This window comes from Macrobrachium rosenbergii, chromosome 2 (genome assembly GCF_040412425.1).
Source record: "Macrobrachium rosenbergii isolate ZJJX-2024 chromosome 2, ASM4041242v1, whole genome shotgun sequence".
In the NCBI taxonomy this organism is placed as follows: Eukaryota; Metazoa; Arthropoda; class Malacostraca; order Decapoda; family Palaemonidae; genus Macrobrachium; species Macrobrachium rosenbergii.
This window is the reverse complement of record NC_089742.1, coordinates 26,377,670-26,397,145: the sequence shown is the minus strand read 5'-3', so window position 1 is coordinate 26,397,145 and position 19,476 is coordinate 26,377,670. Positions and strand designations below refer to the sequence as shown.

Sequence of the window (19,476 nt, the reverse complement as noted above, 5' to 3'; positions counted from 1 at the left end):
CCTTGGGCTCCAACTCTACATTCCTCCTATGTAAACACTTCCTGTAGCTTTTCCTTAGCTTCTGTAAAAGTCAATTTCCGAAGTGACCTCAGCCTTTTGAGGAATGGTTCTTCCGTTACTTTTATTTTTGTGAGAATGTTTCATAACTCACATTCCAGCATGTACAGAATTGCCAGTCACATTTCTCTTGATGTCGGTAATTGTATTTATGGAAAATGGAAGTCTTTGCTTTGTTTGAATTTAGAATAATCTATTACTTTTTTTATTTATAGTGAAGAATATAGGTATATCTTGTGAAAAATGCCATTTTCAATGCTTAACTTCATTTTTTAATGTTTAACTTCACATTACAAATGTTATCACTCACTGTCTTCAGAAGACTGAAAAATATGCAAGATTCAGTCTCAAGTTGGTTCAGTAGAAAAATAAGCTTCAGTGAGCTTCAGAACCTTCTTCAGAGAGAGAGAGAGAGAGAGAGAGAGAAACATTAAATACAGGTTTGACCTCAAAATATGATGTTATCAGCCATGAGCTGAGCGTGTTTACACGACGCCGGATCGAACCTTGTTATAAAGAACACCAATTCTCGACCTCACGTTGTACCTAAAGCCGTCACTTGCGACAAGCGGTCGAGGTATCTTCCGTGAGCTGAAGGACTTTAGATTACAGTGAAGAAGATAAAGATAGGGAGTGGAGAAGGTTAAGAGAAGGGGAAGATAAGAGGGTGGAGAAAAGGTGAGAAGATATATTAGAGGATAAAAGGAAAGCTGAGGAAACAGATATTGAATAGGGTGAAAGGAATCAATGAGAAGAAAGGGTAGGAGCCATAGGAAGTAATATGGATTAATGGAAAGCTGATAACAGGAGATAGGGAAAAGGCTTATGAATGGACGAAAATAAGGCAAAGGAAAAAATAAGAAATATAAGCGTAAAGTGGAAAACTGAAAATAATAATAAATAAAAGGACAAAAAGAAATATACTCTCTCTCTCTCTCTCTCTCTCTCTCTCTGGTTAACTGCAGCACTCTTCTCTGGTTTTAACTTCTTTTCTTTTTTTTTGCAAATGAATCACCCAGGCATCTGTATTTACATATATTTTTAAGTAATCTTTACTTTTGATCCACCAGAAAATTACCAAAACGGTAAAGATAATCTCTCTCTCTCTCTCTCTCTCTCTCTGGAAACTGCAGCACTTCAGTGTTGATTCGTATTTGTTTTGCAACAGAACGACGATAGTATATCGGCTTACTGCTTTTCGAAATAAAACACGACTTTCGACATACGTCAGATTCTTATCACAACAATAAATGATAAAAAGAGACTTCTGTTGCAATCACCAGGCGTCCAGTTATGCATGCACCCACAACCGACAGACAGGCCATTCTCTGTGCTTGAATTGGACCCAGAGCCCGAATTATCTATCTCCTGCCGGCACTAATACCACGTCTCAGATCGAGAGACTCCGTTAAGGCAATTTCATGGAGCAGGATTCACGCAATTGCATAAAAAGTCAGAAATAGCAGTTTCCACGTTCAAGTTCACACCGACGATTCCATGAGTCAGTCGTCATCGCCGTTGTCTTGTTTACAACGCCAGAACGACTCTGAATTCGACGATTTCGTAGCCGTCTTGTCATGTATAGTTATTTCGACAGCCAAGGAGTATCGAGGCTTACGTTAACGGATTCTGCAGTTATTCTTCGTTTTGATGTTTGCGCAGATAAAGGTCCCTTATACGCATTTTGTATTATCATTCATTCGAGAGCCTGCTAAACATCTGCTTCCAACAAAAACAACAATAATAATAATAATAATGATGTGATGATAATAATAATGGAAAGAGAAACCCACAAGATTCCTGTGTATAACTTATTTACTTGTAAATATTTACAAATTACTTGAATCTCGAGTACTTTCAGGTCTAATACCCTTTTTCAGAGATCTCTTGAAAGAGTGGGTCAAAGTTAGAACCTGAAAGTACCGAGATTAATAATAATAATAATAGTTATACACAGGAATCTTGTGGCTATTTTCTTTCCATCTTCAGAAGAAAAACTGGATGTAAAGTTTTTCGTTTGTTTAATAATGATAATAATAATAATGATAATAATATCTGGGAAGAAGACCCTCTCTCAAACAAACTCCATTGAACAGTATGGCCGTCTGGATGCCGTTTAGCCTGTATTGTGGTTTTTTAGTCTCTCGAAAGTGTCTTTGCAGCAGCAGGTAAATCTTACAGCATTTGTCCAAAGTTCGTTTGTTCCCTGACGTTTCGGTAGAGCTTTCTACCATACTGTAAGGTTTTAATGAAGCCAGGGTACATCTATGCCATATCTATGTCATAAATAAGGCCTCTGGCTTCGTTAGCCCTTAGAGTACGGTGGAAAGCTCTACCCAAACGTCAAGGAATAAATGAACTTTGGACAGCTGCTGTATGATTTACCTGCTGCTACAAAGACACTCATACTGTTCGATGATGATAACACATAATAATAACAACAATAATAATAATAATAATAATACATAATAGTAATAATAATAATAATAATAATACACACACAATTAATAATGGAGAAATAAATCCAATAATTATGTACATGTAAAACATATATTTAAAGATAAAACTGTACAGTTTTATCTGTGAATATATGTACATATACATAACTGTGGACTTATTTCTCCATTTTAAGACTCATGCTACTATGGGTATTTTTTCATAATAATAATAATAATAATAATAATAATAATAATAATAATAATAATAATAATAATAATAATGATAAATTCAATATAACCCCCCTTCAGACAATTAGACCCTTATCATACCAATCCAGCATCAGCAAACGTTTTCCTGCCGCCGTCACTAACCGTACGAACGCATCTCAACATCCTCTCCCAGGATGCGTGCATCAGCCACATCAGAGTCATGTCCTCACCCCGCACAAGGTCAGTCAGGGGTCACACCAGCTGACCTGAAGATGAGCTCTGCTGTTTTTCTGCAACATCACTGGGGGAAGGAAAGTTCCTTCTTCCTTGACTTTACAGTAGGAGCCAAGGTCTCTCTCTCTCTCCATAAGGCATAACTACGCAAGCGTCGTCACCGTAATGCAATTTCTGCTTGGATCCGCTTTCCCAGGAAGCGGGATTGTTTGTGATGGTACGATGGAAATGAACGAAGCGGTTTGGAAATTTGATTTTTGTCTATTTTTCATTTTTTTCCGGATTATGAAAATGAATTTTGATTAGTATTGAAGGTCATATTTGGAGAGTTTATTGGAAATTTCATTTACAGTTTTTTCCATTTTTTCTGGATAATGAAATTAATTTTGATAAGTATTTAAGGTCATATTTAGAGAGTTTATTTATACATTTATACAGTGGTGCTGCATATTTAAGTAATTCACAATAATATTTTCTACTTTAAACTTAATTTATTCCTATCTGTCATTTGATAAGCAGATTTACTCTAAGACAAGAAGATATATTGTGTCTTTTCAATCACTGTCTGAGAGAAAACTCCCTTTTAACACCGTCTGATGTTTAAATCCTGAATTAACTTCCAAGAAAAGCGAATTGTCAACTACCTGACTATCCAGTACCTTAGAAAACAAAAAAAGAATTCCTTTCGGGTGAAGGCAAACAGCTTATAAAGTAAGAAAAAAGAAGATGGAAAAAATAAGAAAAACTTAATAATGTTCTTGTATATTCAGGAGAATTCTTTATGCAGGTTTCTGTATGGAAGTCCATACACCTTCCCACAAAGGTGCCACCCTCTCTGGCACTCATCCTCAACACATGGCACCCAAAAAACGCCCACTTCCCCGCCCTTTTGAGGAAACTGCAGGTTGAGTACTAGGGGAATAGTAAGGGTGAGGGGGTAGGCGACTGTGGGAGTGGTGGGGGAGAGAGAGAGACAGATTGACAAGGTGAGAGAGAGAGAGAGAGAGAGAGAGAGAGAGAGAGAGAGAGAGAGAGATAGGAGATGGGAAAGAGAGACAGGGAAAGAGCAAGATGGCGAGAAAGGGAGATGAGAGAGAGAGATAGAGATTGGGAAAGAGAGAGATTGAGAAGGAAAGAAAGAGGGAGAGATAAGGAGATGAGAGAGAGAGAGAGAGAGAGAGAGAGAGAGAGAGAGAGAGTTTCTTCAATCAATCAAAGGACTGTAAAGATGAGGAGGCTGAGAGAGAGAGAGACAGAGAGAGAGGAGAGAGAGAGAGAGAGACAATCAACTAGGGAAGGACTGTAAAGATGAGAGGCAGGTGAGGGAGAGAGAGAGACAGAGAGAGAGAGAGAGAGAGAGAGAGAGAGAGCTTCTACAATCAACTAGAAGGACTGTAAAGATGAGAGGCAGGTGAGGGAGAGAGAGAGAGAGAGAGAGAGAGAGAGAAAGCTTCTACAATCAACTAGAAGACTTTAAAGATGAGCAGAGTGAGGGAGAGAGAGAGACAGAGAGAGAGAGAGAGAGAGAGAGAGAGAGAAAGCTTCTACAATCAACTAGGAGGACTAAAGACGAGAAGTGGGGACTGAGACAGAGAGACAGACAGACAGACAGAGAGAAAGCTTCTACAATCAAATAGGAAGACTAAAGATGAGAGGCAGGGGAGAGAGAGAGAGAGAGAGAGAGAGAAAGCTTCTACAATCAAATAGGAGGACTTTAAGACGAGAGGCAGGAGAGAGAGAGAGAGAGAGTGGGGAAGGGGGGGGGGTGCCTCGGCGACTCTATGCAAGTCGTCCTTGAGGTCCCAAGGCGAGTTAGCGGTAAAACCGTGTCGGAACTACCTTCTCTTCCCTTCGACGACATTCAATCTCCGACCTCATTCGAGGGACCTTTGTTAGTTCGTTCACTTTTGGCAGCTATTTTGCTTTTTAAGTGAGTCCACTTTTAAATGTTCTGGTATACGATATTATTATTATTATTATTATTATTATTATTATTATTATTATTATTATTATTATTCAGAAGCTTTTAAATTGAATCTACTTTGAAATTTTCTAGTTTGCCAAAAGCTTTTTTGACTAGTAAAAGGCAAATATTATTATTATTATTATTATTATTATTATTATTAAATTATTATTAGTTTTTTAGGAGCCTACTTTAAATGTTCTTTATACGAAAACCTTGGACATTATTATTATGTTTATTATTATTATTATTATTATTAGAAGTTATTATTATTATTATTATTATTATTATTATTATTATTATTATTATTATTCGGAAACTTTAGATTGAAAAACCTTTTTGAAATACCTTGTTTTACCAAATTTTTGACAAGTAAAAGCAGGAAGTACCCATATTTTATTATTATTATTATTATTATTATTATTATTATTATTATTATTATTATTATTATTATTATTATTATTATTGTTATTATTATTATTATTATTATTATTATTATTATTATTATTATTATTATTATTATTATTATTATTATTCAGAAGATGATCCCTATTCATATGGATCAAGCCCACCATAGGGGCCATAGACTTTTCTTCCATTTTGTATTTAGTTTAACTTTACCTTAATTTTTTTCGCATTATTCAAGAAAATAAACAATAATGCCGATTGAATCATTATTATTATTATTATTATTATTATTATTATTATTATTATTATTATTATTATTATTATTATTATTATAGTAGCATGAATCTTGAAATAGATTTATTTTCTAAATATTTTCTAAATGTTTTTGTAACCGTACATAACTATGGATTTGTAAAATGCGCAAGCAAGCATTCATGCTTGAAAGGTCATGAACTTACGAAAGCATGGAAACTAGCTAAACACACATCTTAGGCCCGAAGTCACTGAAATATTTCTATATATAGAAGGAGAGGGCCATAAGTCACCCAGTGTTGTAATCTTCAAGCAAGGCGTTCTTTCTTCCTTACTTTATTTCTTTCGTTTTTTTCTCTCTCTTGCGATGTGAGGACTTTTGCGTAACGGCCGTCATTCCGTAAGAAGTCCGGTACGGGAATTCCGAAGCGTAGCTGTTTTTCGTTAGCGGAGGTTACTGCGTGAACGAATTCCTTTTAAAGTGTTTTTGTCAACCCATTGTTTTTGCTGGTTGCGTTCATAAAGACAGTTCCTTTCCTTAGCGTTATTTATACTTATACATTTTTTATGACATTTTACTGGGTCGGTTTTTAGGTCGTTGACTCTTGTGACTGTGAGGTCACGAAATGTTTATTTGCTGAATGTGAAAGCAATAGTTCCTTTACCGTTCACAGTTCTTCTTTAATGTTTCATTAGATACGTAGATGTGTACTTTTATACATATATATATATATATATATATATATATATATATATATATATATAATATATATATATATATATATATATAAAATATATATAGTTAAAAACATTATTTGAAATGCAGATTTTGCTTCTGTGCCCCAGGTGAACAGGGGCACAGAAGCAAGTGCCTGAAATATATGGTTTCAATGGTTAAATAGTGTTTTATGGACCTTCTTATATTCATATTACACTGTAGTATTACAGAAAAGACTATTCATATATATATATATATATATATATATATATATATATGTGTGTATATATATATATTTATGAAAAAGTATTTATATATAGAAAGATATATATATATATATATATATATATACATACATATTATATATATATAATATATATATATACATATTATATAAATAAATATATTTGTATGTATATCGTAATCCCTACCAGACAGATACACCGCACTTCGTCACGCGTTGTTGCATTGAGTTCAGTGTCATGTACTGCTTATTTTAAACATGAACAGACATACAGACAGACAGATAGAGCCCCTTGAACGTGGAAGAATGAGCAGAATCATCTCGTGACTAGGAATGTTTTCCACAGCAAACTAGTTGTCAGTTTGTCCGGCGCAATCGAGTTTTCTGTACATCTGCTACAGCGTGTATGATTAAGGCCACCGAAAATAGATCTATCTTTCGGTGGTCTCGGTATAATACTGTATGAGCCACGGCCCGTGAAACTTTAACCACGGGCCTGTGGTGGCCTGTCCTATATCGTTTCCAGACGCACCATTACTGTTAACTTTAACCTTAACTAAAATAAAAACTACTGAGGCTAGAGGGCTGCAGTTTGGTATGATGATTTGAGGGTGGATGATCAACATACCAATTTGGAGCCCTGTAGCCTCAGAAGTTTTAGAGAACTGAGGGCGGACAGAAAAAGTGCGGACGGACAGACAAAGCCGGCACAATAGTTTTCTTTTACAGAAAACTAAAAGCGACGTCATAGAAGCCTGAAGAGCGCTTCGGGGCCAAACCCAACTTTTTCACTGCTATAAAGAGTTGAAAACCAGGTAGATAATCCAGACCTGGCGGCGATTTGCAAGGGCGTTTTGTTTGTTTTGCTTTCTTATTGTTGTCTGCCACGTTCTTGGTATTTGAACCTCTTTGTAAAGGTAAACAAAAAATTATTGGGTTTTAGTTTCCTGTAAAAGAAAACTATTGTGCCGGCTCTGTTTGTCCGTCCGCACTTTATCCTGTCCGCACTTTTTCTGTCCGCCTTCAGATCTTAAAAACTACTAAAGCTGAAGAAACTTCAGCGCATTTTTTACTTGTTTTTTTTGTGTCTTATTATTATCTACTGTAATGACTGTGAGTGACCAGTACTTTGTCGAATGAATTATCAGATCTTGCTGAATACGGGTCAAATATTACTACGATTATCACTGATAGTAATAGTATTTAATGTTAGTAAATAATTACAGTTGATGATAATAGTATAAGAATAATATAATCCTTATTCTAGATCTTGGCCAAATACAGATAATGGAAGGTCTGAAGATATTTATCTACTTAACGGAAACAAATCTCAATAATTCTCAATATATCTTATATACACTTTATATCCACATCAATATATATATATATATATATATATATATATATATATATATATATATATATATATATATATATATATATATTTTTGACATTTTTTATCACACAGTGATTCATATACATTCATGAAGACAAATGTCGCTTAATATCAATCCACGCTGTTCGGGAATATCCCCGATGGGGAATTATCACCGAAGGGGAATTTATATGATAAATGGACGGGCACTGCCGAGTCTCGATCCCACGACACAGATGCGCATCCAGCAACCCAGTCGACGTTACCATTGGGCTATAAATCCTTCGGTGATAATTCCCCATCGGGGATATTCCTGAGGCAGCGGGGATTTGATGTTAAGCGACATTTGTAGATTCATGATTGTACATATATATATATATATATATATATATATATATATATATATATATATATATATATATATATATATATATATATATATTTATATTTTATATATTGTAAATCACTCCAAAAGCACTCAATGCAAAAAGAGAAATAATAAAAAGCTTTATCAAATCATATAAAGAATCTCAACCCATGAAGAACATTCAATGTCAAAAGGTCACGCATATTGTTTTTGCCTCCTAGGCGTGACCACAATAATTAGCGAAGGTTATTGCCGAGTCAAATGGGTTTCTTGTTCGTTCAAATCATTCCGCTACGTAGCGACGGAAGTGCTACCTAAGATTCTCCATTTTCAGTAGCGGTTATAATCCCGTTTATTATTCAGTGAGTGTAAAATTAAGTTGTATAAGGCGAAAGGTGTACATTGAGGGGAGAGAGAGAGAGAGAGAGAGAGAGAGAGAGAAGAGAGAAGAAAAAGAAGAGAGAGTGATATTTAGCTATGCACATGAAGAAAAAATGGAAAGAGAGAGAGAGTTTGAGTATCTAGGGCTACTACAGAATTTAGCTACTACATAATTGTTGTAAATAATGGAAAGAGATAGAGGCAAAGAGAGACAGAGAGAAAAGACAGACAGTCATAGACAGACTAGAGGATTGAGTGAGATAAGAGAAAGAGAGAGAGAGAGTTTAAAGAGTATGCAATGAAGAAGGGAAAATGTAGTTACTCAGTGATATTTAGCTACTACAGAATTGGTGTAAATAATGGAGAGAGAGAGAGAGAGAGAGTTAGAGAGAGAGAGAGAGTATGGAATGAAGAAAAAAATTGTAAAGATGCATAGAGATATTCATCTACTTCAGAAATGGGCTAAATAATGCATTGAGTGGAGAGAGAGAGAGAGAGAGAGAGAGAGAGAGAGAGAGAGAGAGAGATAGAAGAAAAGCATAAAACAAGCAACCTATTAATGACTCAGATTTTCGGGAATTTTATCCTTTACTGCCTTATAATCAAATATATTTCCTGTCCTTTAACTAAGACAACTATCAGTCAGGACATGAGACATTCCTGCAGTAAGATCATCTTCAGTTTTTCGAAATTTCTCTAAGGAAACCAAAATACTTAGACGCAAACAAAACGATTATTTGTCCTTCGTTAACAATTCACTAAAAAATGAGAGCATTACAATTTTTTTTTCAATTTGATATATAATACGAGTGTGAACAAATTCAGATTTTTCAATGTTTTCCTTCAAGAATGTTTTTGGCTTGCAAAACAATAAGTCCAACTGTCTGATTAGTAAAGACATATGTACATAATGCTCCTACATAAATTATAAATTATACTCAGAATTGACTTACTATACTGGATAAAGTAGCTAAGGATATGAGACAGTCCTTGAACAATAATAAGATACTGAATTTTAATTTCTACTCCCATTTAAGGTCCACAAGTACTACTTTCATAGTTCGCTCCAAAAAAAGATTTAATTCAATGCAAATAGATTCAAATTGCCTTTTGTTCTGAAACGTGTACCGTATTTCTTTACCATTATTGAAAGAACCTTGACATTAAACGAGTTTTTATTGCAGTTGTTTATTAAAAGACAATGTAAGAAAGACATAAAAAGAGATAAGAAAAGAGAAAAGATCTTCAGGAGCTGCTTAAGCAGATACGGGACTTGTTTGATCTTTGCAAAACAGGTTGGAGAGAGAATATTTCACCCAGTCTTTAAGAGCTGAAGGAAATTCGCTTTTAATCCGGTTTGTCAACAAAAGGGATTAAGGATTTCCATCTGACCAGATTGACAGTAAAAAAAATGACTGATTTCTTTCCCGGTGACGTATAATGAAGACAATATATTCATTATCTCATTCATTTTGATTAAGTTTACAGTTTAAAAAAAATGCCTGGGTTTCCCCTTATCGTTTAAAATGTAAAAAATGCATTTGTTATATCACTCGTTTACTTAAATTTACAGTAAGAAAATGCCTGATTTTTTCCCCCGTGACCCGTATAACGAACAGATTATATTCATTATCTCACTCATTTTGATTAAGTTTACAGCTTAAAAATATGCCTGACTTTCCCCTTATCGTGTAACATGTAAACAATACATTTATTATATCAATCGTTTACTTATATTTACAGGAAAAAAATCTGGTATTTTCCTCTTGATGTGTTTAATGATGGCAATATATTCCTTATCTCTCCCATTTTGATTAAGTTTACAGTTTTAAAAAACGCCTGATTTTTTCGTTTATCGTGTAAATTATGTTTATTTTATCAGTCACTTAAAATGGAGAAAAGCGTGGTATTTTCCAATTAATGTGTATAATGAAGACAATACATTCATTATCTCACTCGCTGGCCTTGAAATTGGATATGTCACGTAAACAGAACAATGACGGATTTCCTTGATAACATCTACATAGAAACAGAATTTGTGGCATTATACAATTCCCATTTTCTTTCCTAAGAAAATTATTTATAACGGTCGCAGAGAATTAGACGCTGGGTTCGTTTTAGATTTGTTTTGTAGAAAAATACAGAGGATAATCTATGGTTGGGAATCAGGGTACAGAGAAAAGACGGTATTTCATAATTCATCCGAAGATTATACAAATAAAAAAAATATCGTTAGGGGCTCATTCGATCTTCAGTGATTGCGAGAAATGTGACTTTCATAGTAACGATTTTCGCAAATCTGTCTTTTCTTCATGCACGGACACGCAAACACACACACACACACACACACACACACATATATATATATATATATATATATATATATATATATATATATTTCATATATTTATATATATGTATGTATGTATACATGTATTTATGTATGTATATATTGTGTCTGTCTGTGTCAGCGTACTGTATGCTTGCGCGTGATTTCAACTCTTATTACAGTGGCATCAACTTCCGCACTGTGCTGCATAAGGTAATATTTGTTTTATATTGTTCCCATACATACCCTGTCAGCATATGTATATACCAACAGTCCCTAGGACAAGAGGCAGCCAAAATGAGTCCCCCTCTAACATTTCTAAACTCTCACGTAAAAGGCAACAACTCACCGTAACCAACAAAGCGTAGTTCTCCTTGTCCTCGGGCGCGGATCCATCCCGGGAAGCTGGGTACTCCCAGTCGAGGTCGAGACCGTCGAAGTTATACCTCCTGAGGTGCCTGATGGCGGACTGGATGAAGGTCTTCCTGTACTCCGGGAGGGACACCAGCTCGCTGAAGCGTCCAGATCCTTCGTTCCAGCCTCCGATGGCTAGGAGAGTCTTCAGCCCTTTGTTGTACTGCTTCAGACCGTTGAATTTTGCGTAGCCGCCTGGTGGCAGAAGACGATTGCATGAGGGTGTATAGCAATGGTTCTCAGTCTTTATTTAGTGATGGCACCCTAACTAATGTAATCATTACCGTGGCACCCGTTCTTCACCATCCCACCATGTCGCATGAATTAACTTCTTGTTTAATGAATAAAATTATTATCCATACTCAAACCAAAATCAGCACACCGTACATGCAGAAATATACTGTACAAACCAAGAGCATATCAGAAGAATTAGATAAACTTAAGCGTTATGAACGCAGGCTAACATAAAAAAAGTATGATAATCACCTTTAAGCAAATAAGGAAATATATATACATATATATATATATATATATATATTATACTGTAGTAGACACACTGATAATAATTATACGAAGACTTCTGCAAAACATTTTTTTACAAATGTTCATCAGGAAGATCTAACCAACACAAAATTCATGACATTCTTGCGGCACCCCTGGGCACTGTCTGTGGCACCCCAGGGTGCCACGGCACCCAGTTTGAGAATCACTGATACTAGGTCCTTTTGTTTAGGTTAGGCTGGCTTTGTACAAGCAAGGATGCATATTAAAGTGTGGTGGGGGTGTTGGAATGAAAATCTGGCCTGATGTGGACCTCTGGACCAACCAAATCGAGACGAGGATGCTGAGAATAACATAGTTCAAATGTTTTGGCTGTTCAATTGAATTATGATAAGATATTTGATATATGAATGAGTTGCTAAACTGCTTTATATGATGCCATAGATATTTCTTTAAAAGAAATTAAGGAAAGTAAAGATATATATTTAAAAAAAAAACAGTAATGACTTATAATAAAAATTTAGCCAAAAAAACGTTAAACTATGATTGACTAATAAAAAAAAGCACCTACTTGGAAATTATACAAAACTAATTCAGGTAAAAACGGATCTCATTGTATATTTTCATTAACAGAATATAGTGACAACAGCCATTGCATTATACTATTCAAATAAGTTCATTCATTCACTTGTCATCAAAGAAATTATACTCAATCGAGACATCATAACTGGAGCTTCGTTCAAAGAAGATTTAAGGCTGTATTCACATTATAACTTTACGTCACCGACACATCACGTCACGTCAAAGTAAGTGAGAATTTCTTACGTAATCGAATGGACTTGTTCACACCATCACGTCACGTCACCATCAAGCACACGGCGTCCACCGTCATATCACGACGCGTTTACTAGGAAAGAATATTTTGACGTGACGTGACGGTGCTTAATGCAAGTTTCTTAACGCTAAATCTGTGAAGCCCTGAGGTTGGACACGAACTGAACGGGATTTGTGATGGATAGTGTGAATACAAGGGCACGGCTGACGTGATGGTATGATGACAATCAGCCTTGTTATCTTAAGGGAAAGTCTGATGCCCTTTAAGTCTTCGAAGTGTTTCTTGTTTCACGATGTCGTAAACTGATTAGGAGTCGTTACTTACTTAATCAAGTGAGGATAATTACCGTTACTTCTCAGCCATTTATTTGGAGCAAGCGACTAACGGTTACAAAAGTAGCCGTTACGACATTCGATAGATGACGTAATGAGATCATTTAGATTTTGTTACCTGACGAATATGAATCTAATTTTCCTCATTATACGTTCACTGGAAGAATGAAATTGTACCAGAAGTATCTTACACAATGCGTATGGATGATTAAAGAAATATTTGCTTAATGATGTGTTTGGTAATCAAGCTGCTGAAAACCGAAGATATATAAAAAAAGTACTCTTACGAGAAAAGTATATTAGTAGGCAATGTCGTCATTTTTATTTAATAATAAACAATAAACAGCATAGAATCCATTATAACTGACGTGCAGTCTTATACCTACCTCGGAGAATCTGTACGTACCTGATCTCAAACAGTTCTTTGTTGAATTAAGACTAAGAAATAGATATTCCTGAACTAAACTAAGATAACCAGAGATTACTGGTAAAGCCAGGAAGCCCAGACATTCCTGAACTAACCCAAATTAACCAGAGATTATTGGTAAAACCAGGAAGACCAGACATTCCTGAACTAAACCAAGTTAACCAGAGATTATCGGTAAAGCCAGGAGGACCATACATTCCTGAACTAAACCAAGTCAACCAGAGATTATTGGTAAAGTCAGGAATACCAGACATGCCTGAACTAAATCAAGTTAACCAGAGGTTATCGGTAGAGCAAGGAAGACCAGGCATTCTAAAACTAAACCAAGATAACCAGAGGTTATATGCAAAGCCAACAAGCAACGACTAACACGTCTCTAAAGGACCTACCTTGTTCAATATCCTGGTAAGAATCGAAAGGTCCCACTTCGAAGTCGTCGGTAAGGCCTCCGAAGGCATAGACGAGATGAGTGCACAGGTAAGGGTTGATGTTCTGCGGCGTATACTTGGCCAATCCTTTGCGATACACTGACCAGTTTGTGTAATAACAGACTACTTTCTTGGAGTCATCGCTGGCTTGGCGTTTTTCTATCTCGTCTGAAATATCGGAGAGAAAACAGAGATGAAGATGTGATAAAATCAAGATAACATTCTAGAGCACTAGAGGATGCTTTAATTACAACGATATTAAAACTAAATATAAACAAATAAAAGGTAAATAGATTTGTATCAAGGTTTGAAATATAACGAAAAATGTGAAATGTTGGAAAATTGCGGTCAGCTTTGAGGCTATTTTGGGTTTTCACGAATTGCCGCGGTAACCTGATATAAAAACCGACATAGTATTCAAATAACAGTTCCGAGATAATCATAAAAATCTTACTCATAGCTGTCTCTTTTTTACACGATGACCTTTAGAAATAATGAAATCTAGAAGAATAATGCTCCTCTAGAAAGCAAGAGTAATTCTGAGAACGCAGTGAATGAGTAAAGTAAAGCTTTCATCGGCTACCATCTGACTGATAGAGTAATAATGATTCTTAGCATTTCATGAGAAGTACCTCAGATACTGAGCGTGTGCTACCTGCGTAGGTGACATTCGCTTGCGCTGATTCAGGTGAAAGTAACGAGAACGGCGGGTGTGTGTTTGTATGAGGTAAGAACACTGGCGGCTCTCACCGCATACCTTGAGGGAGAACACGAGCCGCGTTCAAACTGGCACTTACGGGGGCGTGAAACCGATCGGTTTAGTGACGAACGCGAGAGGATTTGTGTGTTACGTTTATAATGGTAAAAAAAAAATATATATACTTTCGGTGGGTTAATTTTTTTGTATGTTTGAATTTCCAGCAAGTCACATGTGCAATGAACAGGTTACTGCCCAGTGGGCAACTTTGGCATTCGCTCTCAATACCTTCCGTGGTCAGTCGCAGACACAACTCTCTTTACGACAATGAGAAGGTCACTCGTGTAATCCTGACCTGCAGTAAGTGACGTAAGACATTTCATTGTTCTTTACTGAACTGGAAGCTACTGTGAAAATAAACACACACACACGCACACACACACGAAGCATTTTATGACAGGAATAATCTAGATCTAGTATTGGACAATAATCTATTTGTAAACAAGTCCGTGCTTTCACGTTTACAGCTTCCACGAAAGATATAAATAAGGAAAACATGAAACACTTAAAATCTTCCAGAAATCAGTTTTAATAAATTCCACATTAAGTACCAGTAATACAAAGCAATGCATCAAGAAAAGGCAATGCTTGAGAAAGAATGAAATAAAATTGAGATATGATTTCCTGAGAGAGAATTCCTAACAACATATCAAGGTCAGATGCGTTGTGAGAGCGGTTATCAAATAACACCTTACCTATTTCTAATCACTTGCTTTGTCCAGTTTACAGTGTATCGAATACTTGACGCTGAATATGTTTTGAACTTAGTTCCCTAAAATTGTCTTGCTTTTGAAAAAGTTAGGTTTTATATATATATATATATATATATATATATATATATATATATATATATATATATATATCTCAACTAGACCATGGTTCGAATCCTAGGGGCTGAAGCACTTGTCATTTATAATTCCCTTCGGTGCAAGTTATTGGCAGGTATGGTTGATTGATATCAAACGATAGTTGATATATGATATATATATATATATATATATATATATATATATATATATATATTTATATATATATATATATACATATATACATGTGTGTGTATGTATGTATACATCATGTCTATATGTTACTTTGAGTGCTGAGGCACTAATTTATTTATGTATATTCTCCTTTGCATCGTCTTTGCATTATCTATATCCTCATTTCATTCCCAATTTCCATGACGTAATACACCATATGATATTTTCAGTTCTCTGTCACAATATCTTTCCTCAGCTAATCAACATTGCATTCAATTTCCTCCCTGTGACCTTATGCCCGACCATTATCCCTAACCTTGAAATGCCCAGGAGAGGCGATTTCGAAGCACAACACACAGGGGTAAAGAGCCACGCCCTTAGGTACTCTACCTCCACCAAGCAGGCGAAGACTAATGAGACCTTGGTCTGCATCCTTTTAATCTAGTTTCCATACCATTCACCTTAAGGTCACAGCTTTTTATGAAACCTCTATGGTTCATACTTGTTTTGGGGTTACGTAAAAGCTTTATCACAAGATGCCCTTCTACTCCTTACAGAACTGGGACTCACTCTTCTTCTTCTGCAATCTGTAAGTTGTCCTCCAAGGACAGGAAAAACGAAAGAAACACAGAAACACAAATAATCTTCCTGAAAAATGGTACAGCTTTGTTGAACCTTGAGACGTGCACCGCAGGAACTGGTATAAAAAAAAAAAAATTACGAAACAGCTGTTTTAAAGAATGTAAATTATCTGGTTCAGCTTTTTTTTTTGTTTTGTTTTTGTTTACGGAGAAAATCCTTTGCGGTTGCCTTGGTAAATATTCTCACGGGTAGAATGCCGATGGTTACGTGTCTTTTGTTATATGTGTGTTTTTGTTTAAATAGACAGAGTATATATATACCATGTATATGTATATATATATATATATATATAAATTGTAATAGCTACAATGTCCTCTTAACTCCTCGAATTCTTCGCGCTTTTTAAGAGGGCATTATGGCTATTACAATTGCATATGTGTCTAGTAAAAAGTGACCAGCAGATTTTACATACATACATACATACAAACATATATATATGTGTGTGCCTGTATGTATATGTATATATATATATATATATATATATATATATATTGGGTGTAAGTACACGAAGCGGCTAATTAATAATAATGAATGCATGATTATTTGGTTTGATTTTTATTGTAAATAATTCCGTAACAAAAGTATCATACATACACCTATATCTGTGCATGCATGAAGAAATTTGCGTGCGTACACGTGTGGCTACATAATCGCGCGATCTTATGCGTTATAAATATCCTCAGGTACATGTGCACTCGTGCAATTTCTCAGCTGCTCAGGCGAACATGAAGGAAACCTCCACTCTGAGAGTTAAGGGGCAGCAGTTGCCATTGCCCTCAAGCATAGTTTGACCCTCAAAGGTGCCTTGCATGGGCGTTGCATAAGTCGGCCTTGAAAAACCTGATAACCTTCATGAAACTATGGGTTTTGGCTGGCAAGGACATTGAATAACCTAAATTGAAAAAGAAGGATAATACTTGGTCAGTGATCGAAACGTGGTTCGGGGCATGGATAGCTAATAATAATCTCAGAGGGATTATTTGATTTGATCGAATGTAATTTAGGCCTCCAAGCCAAGCACTGGGGCATTTTCGGTCTTTCAGTGCTTGGGGCATTGCTGAATAAGAGGATACACGGTCAGTACCTAAAAAATGATCATGTAAGCAGCCAATATCCTGAAAGGGATTATTTGATTTGATCGAATGTAATTTAGGCCGCCAAGCCAAGCACTGGGGCATTTTCGGCCATTCAGTGCTTGGGGCAGTGTTGAATAAGAGGGATAATACTTGGTCAGTGCCTAAAATGTGACTGGGCGTAAGTAGCCAATATCCTGAAAGGGATTGTTTGATTTGATTTAATGTTATTTAGGCCGCCAAGCCAAGCACTGGGACATTTTCGGCCATTCAGTGATTGGGGCAGTGTTGAATAAGAGGGATAATACTTGGCCATTGCCTAAAATGTGACTGGGCGTAAGTAGCCAATATCTTGAAAGGGATTATTTGATTTGATTTAATGTTATTTTGACGCCAAGCCAAGCACTGGGGCATTTTGGGGCCATTCAGCATAGGCTGTTGAATAAGAGGGATAATACTTGGCCATTGCCTAAAAATGTGATCAAGTGTAAGAAACCAATATCCTGAAAGGGATTATTTGATTTGATGATTTGATCTAATCTGATGAAATTTAGGTTGCCAAGCCAAGCAATTGGGCTCTTTCGGCCATTCAGTGCTTAAGAAATTGACAAGAGGGAGTTTGAGTGGTTGGACAGCACGATAAAGAGATACAAGAAATAAAGCAGATGAAGTACAAGGATCTAAAGGTGGAACTGGGAGAAATTCCTGCATATGCACTAGGAACTGTAATAGCTAGAGCGGGTTAGAAAAAAGATTTAAGAAAGGAAGCGGGAATGGAGGTCAAGTAAAAGGCTAAAAAGTAGGAGTAGTTAGGAACGAAAAGGACGATGCAAGCACCCTTTAGCAACGCCTAAAGTGCACCTCGTGAGGCGCACTGGAGGCACGAATCGCCTAGGGGCTCAAATCGGATTATAGAAAGATATGCATTATGACAAAATTACGAATTACAAAAATGAACTAGAGAAACAACTATATTTAATTCAGGTTTTTTGAAATCGGAGTCCTCGTCAAGGTCGTCACGAAAGAATCCTTTGGGTCGAAAGAACTATGTTATATTTTGCTCGACATGTCTCTCTGTGCACGCATGCGCGCTTTTGATCCCATGAGAAGGAACGCACGAGAATGACTGCGAGATATTTTATTTTGCAGTGGATACTTCAGTTTTCTAAAATGTTCGACCAAAGTTGTTGTTATTATTATTATTATTATTATTATTATTATTATTATTATTATTATTATTATTATTATTATTATTATTCAGAGGATGAACCATGTTCATATGGAACGAGCCCATAAGGGCCATTGACTTGAAATTCAAGCTTAGAATATGGTGTTCATTAGAAAGAAGTAACAGAAGGTTATGGGAAATACAGAAAATCATTGAACTTTGAATCTACTAAAATTTTACACGAGATCTATACCGAAGGATTAAGAGAAGCATAATAGTAAAGTCTTCCACAAACTCTTAAACATGGAATGGAATATAAAATTTTGGCCAAAGGTTTGAAAGGTGTAACAGAAGGAAAACCTCGTAATTGTATTTTATGAAACAATTGTTAGGAGAGGGTGGGAAATAAGATGGAAGAAAGAGAATATGAACGGGGATACAGTGAAAGGAATGAAAGGGGTTGCAGCTTGGAGTCGAAAAAACGATGCAAAAGAACCTTAAGTAATGCCTTCAGTGCACCGCGTGAGATGCAATGAAGGCACTGTCCCCCATCATCAAATAGTTTCTCTCTTATATCAAGTGAGACAAATTATTCACGTCTTTTTAGTTTTCTGTAACAGAAAACTATTGTGCCGGCCTTGTCTGTCCATCCGCACTTAACTCTGTCCGCACTTTTTCTGTCCGCCTTCAGATCTTAAAAACTACTGAGGCTAGAGGGCTGCAAACTGGTAGGTTGATCATCCACCCTCCAATAATCAAGCATACTAAATTGCAGCCCTCTATCCTCGGAATTTCTTTTATTTTATTTAAGGTTAAAGTTACCCATAATCGTGCTTCTGGCAACGATATAAGACAGGTCACCACCGGGCCGTAGTTAAAGTTTCGTGTGCCGCGGCTCATACAGCATTATAACGAGACCACCGAAAGACAGATCTATTTTCGG

At 36.0% G+C, this 19,476-nt stretch overlaps 1 protein-coding gene across 4 annotated transcripts in view; it reads right to left on the bottom strand.

The window, feature by feature from the left end:
* Positions 1 to 19,476, bottom strand: part of LOC136844147 (uncharacterized) — an 85,992-nt gene that overhangs the window by 36,279 nt on the left and 30,237 nt on the right. For all 4 annotated transcript variants that reach the window (XM_067113161.1, XM_067113173.1, XM_067113177.1 and 1 more), the window contains exons 3-4: positions 13,875 to 14,081; positions 11,326 to 11,585 (exon numbers count right to left, since the gene is read on the bottom strand). In XM_067113161.1, coding sequence (XP_066969262.1) covers positions 11,326 to 11,585; positions 13,875 to 14,081 — 467 coding nt within the window. The remainder of the gene's footprint in view (positions 1 to 11,325; positions 11,586 to 13,874; positions 14,082 to 19,476) is intronic.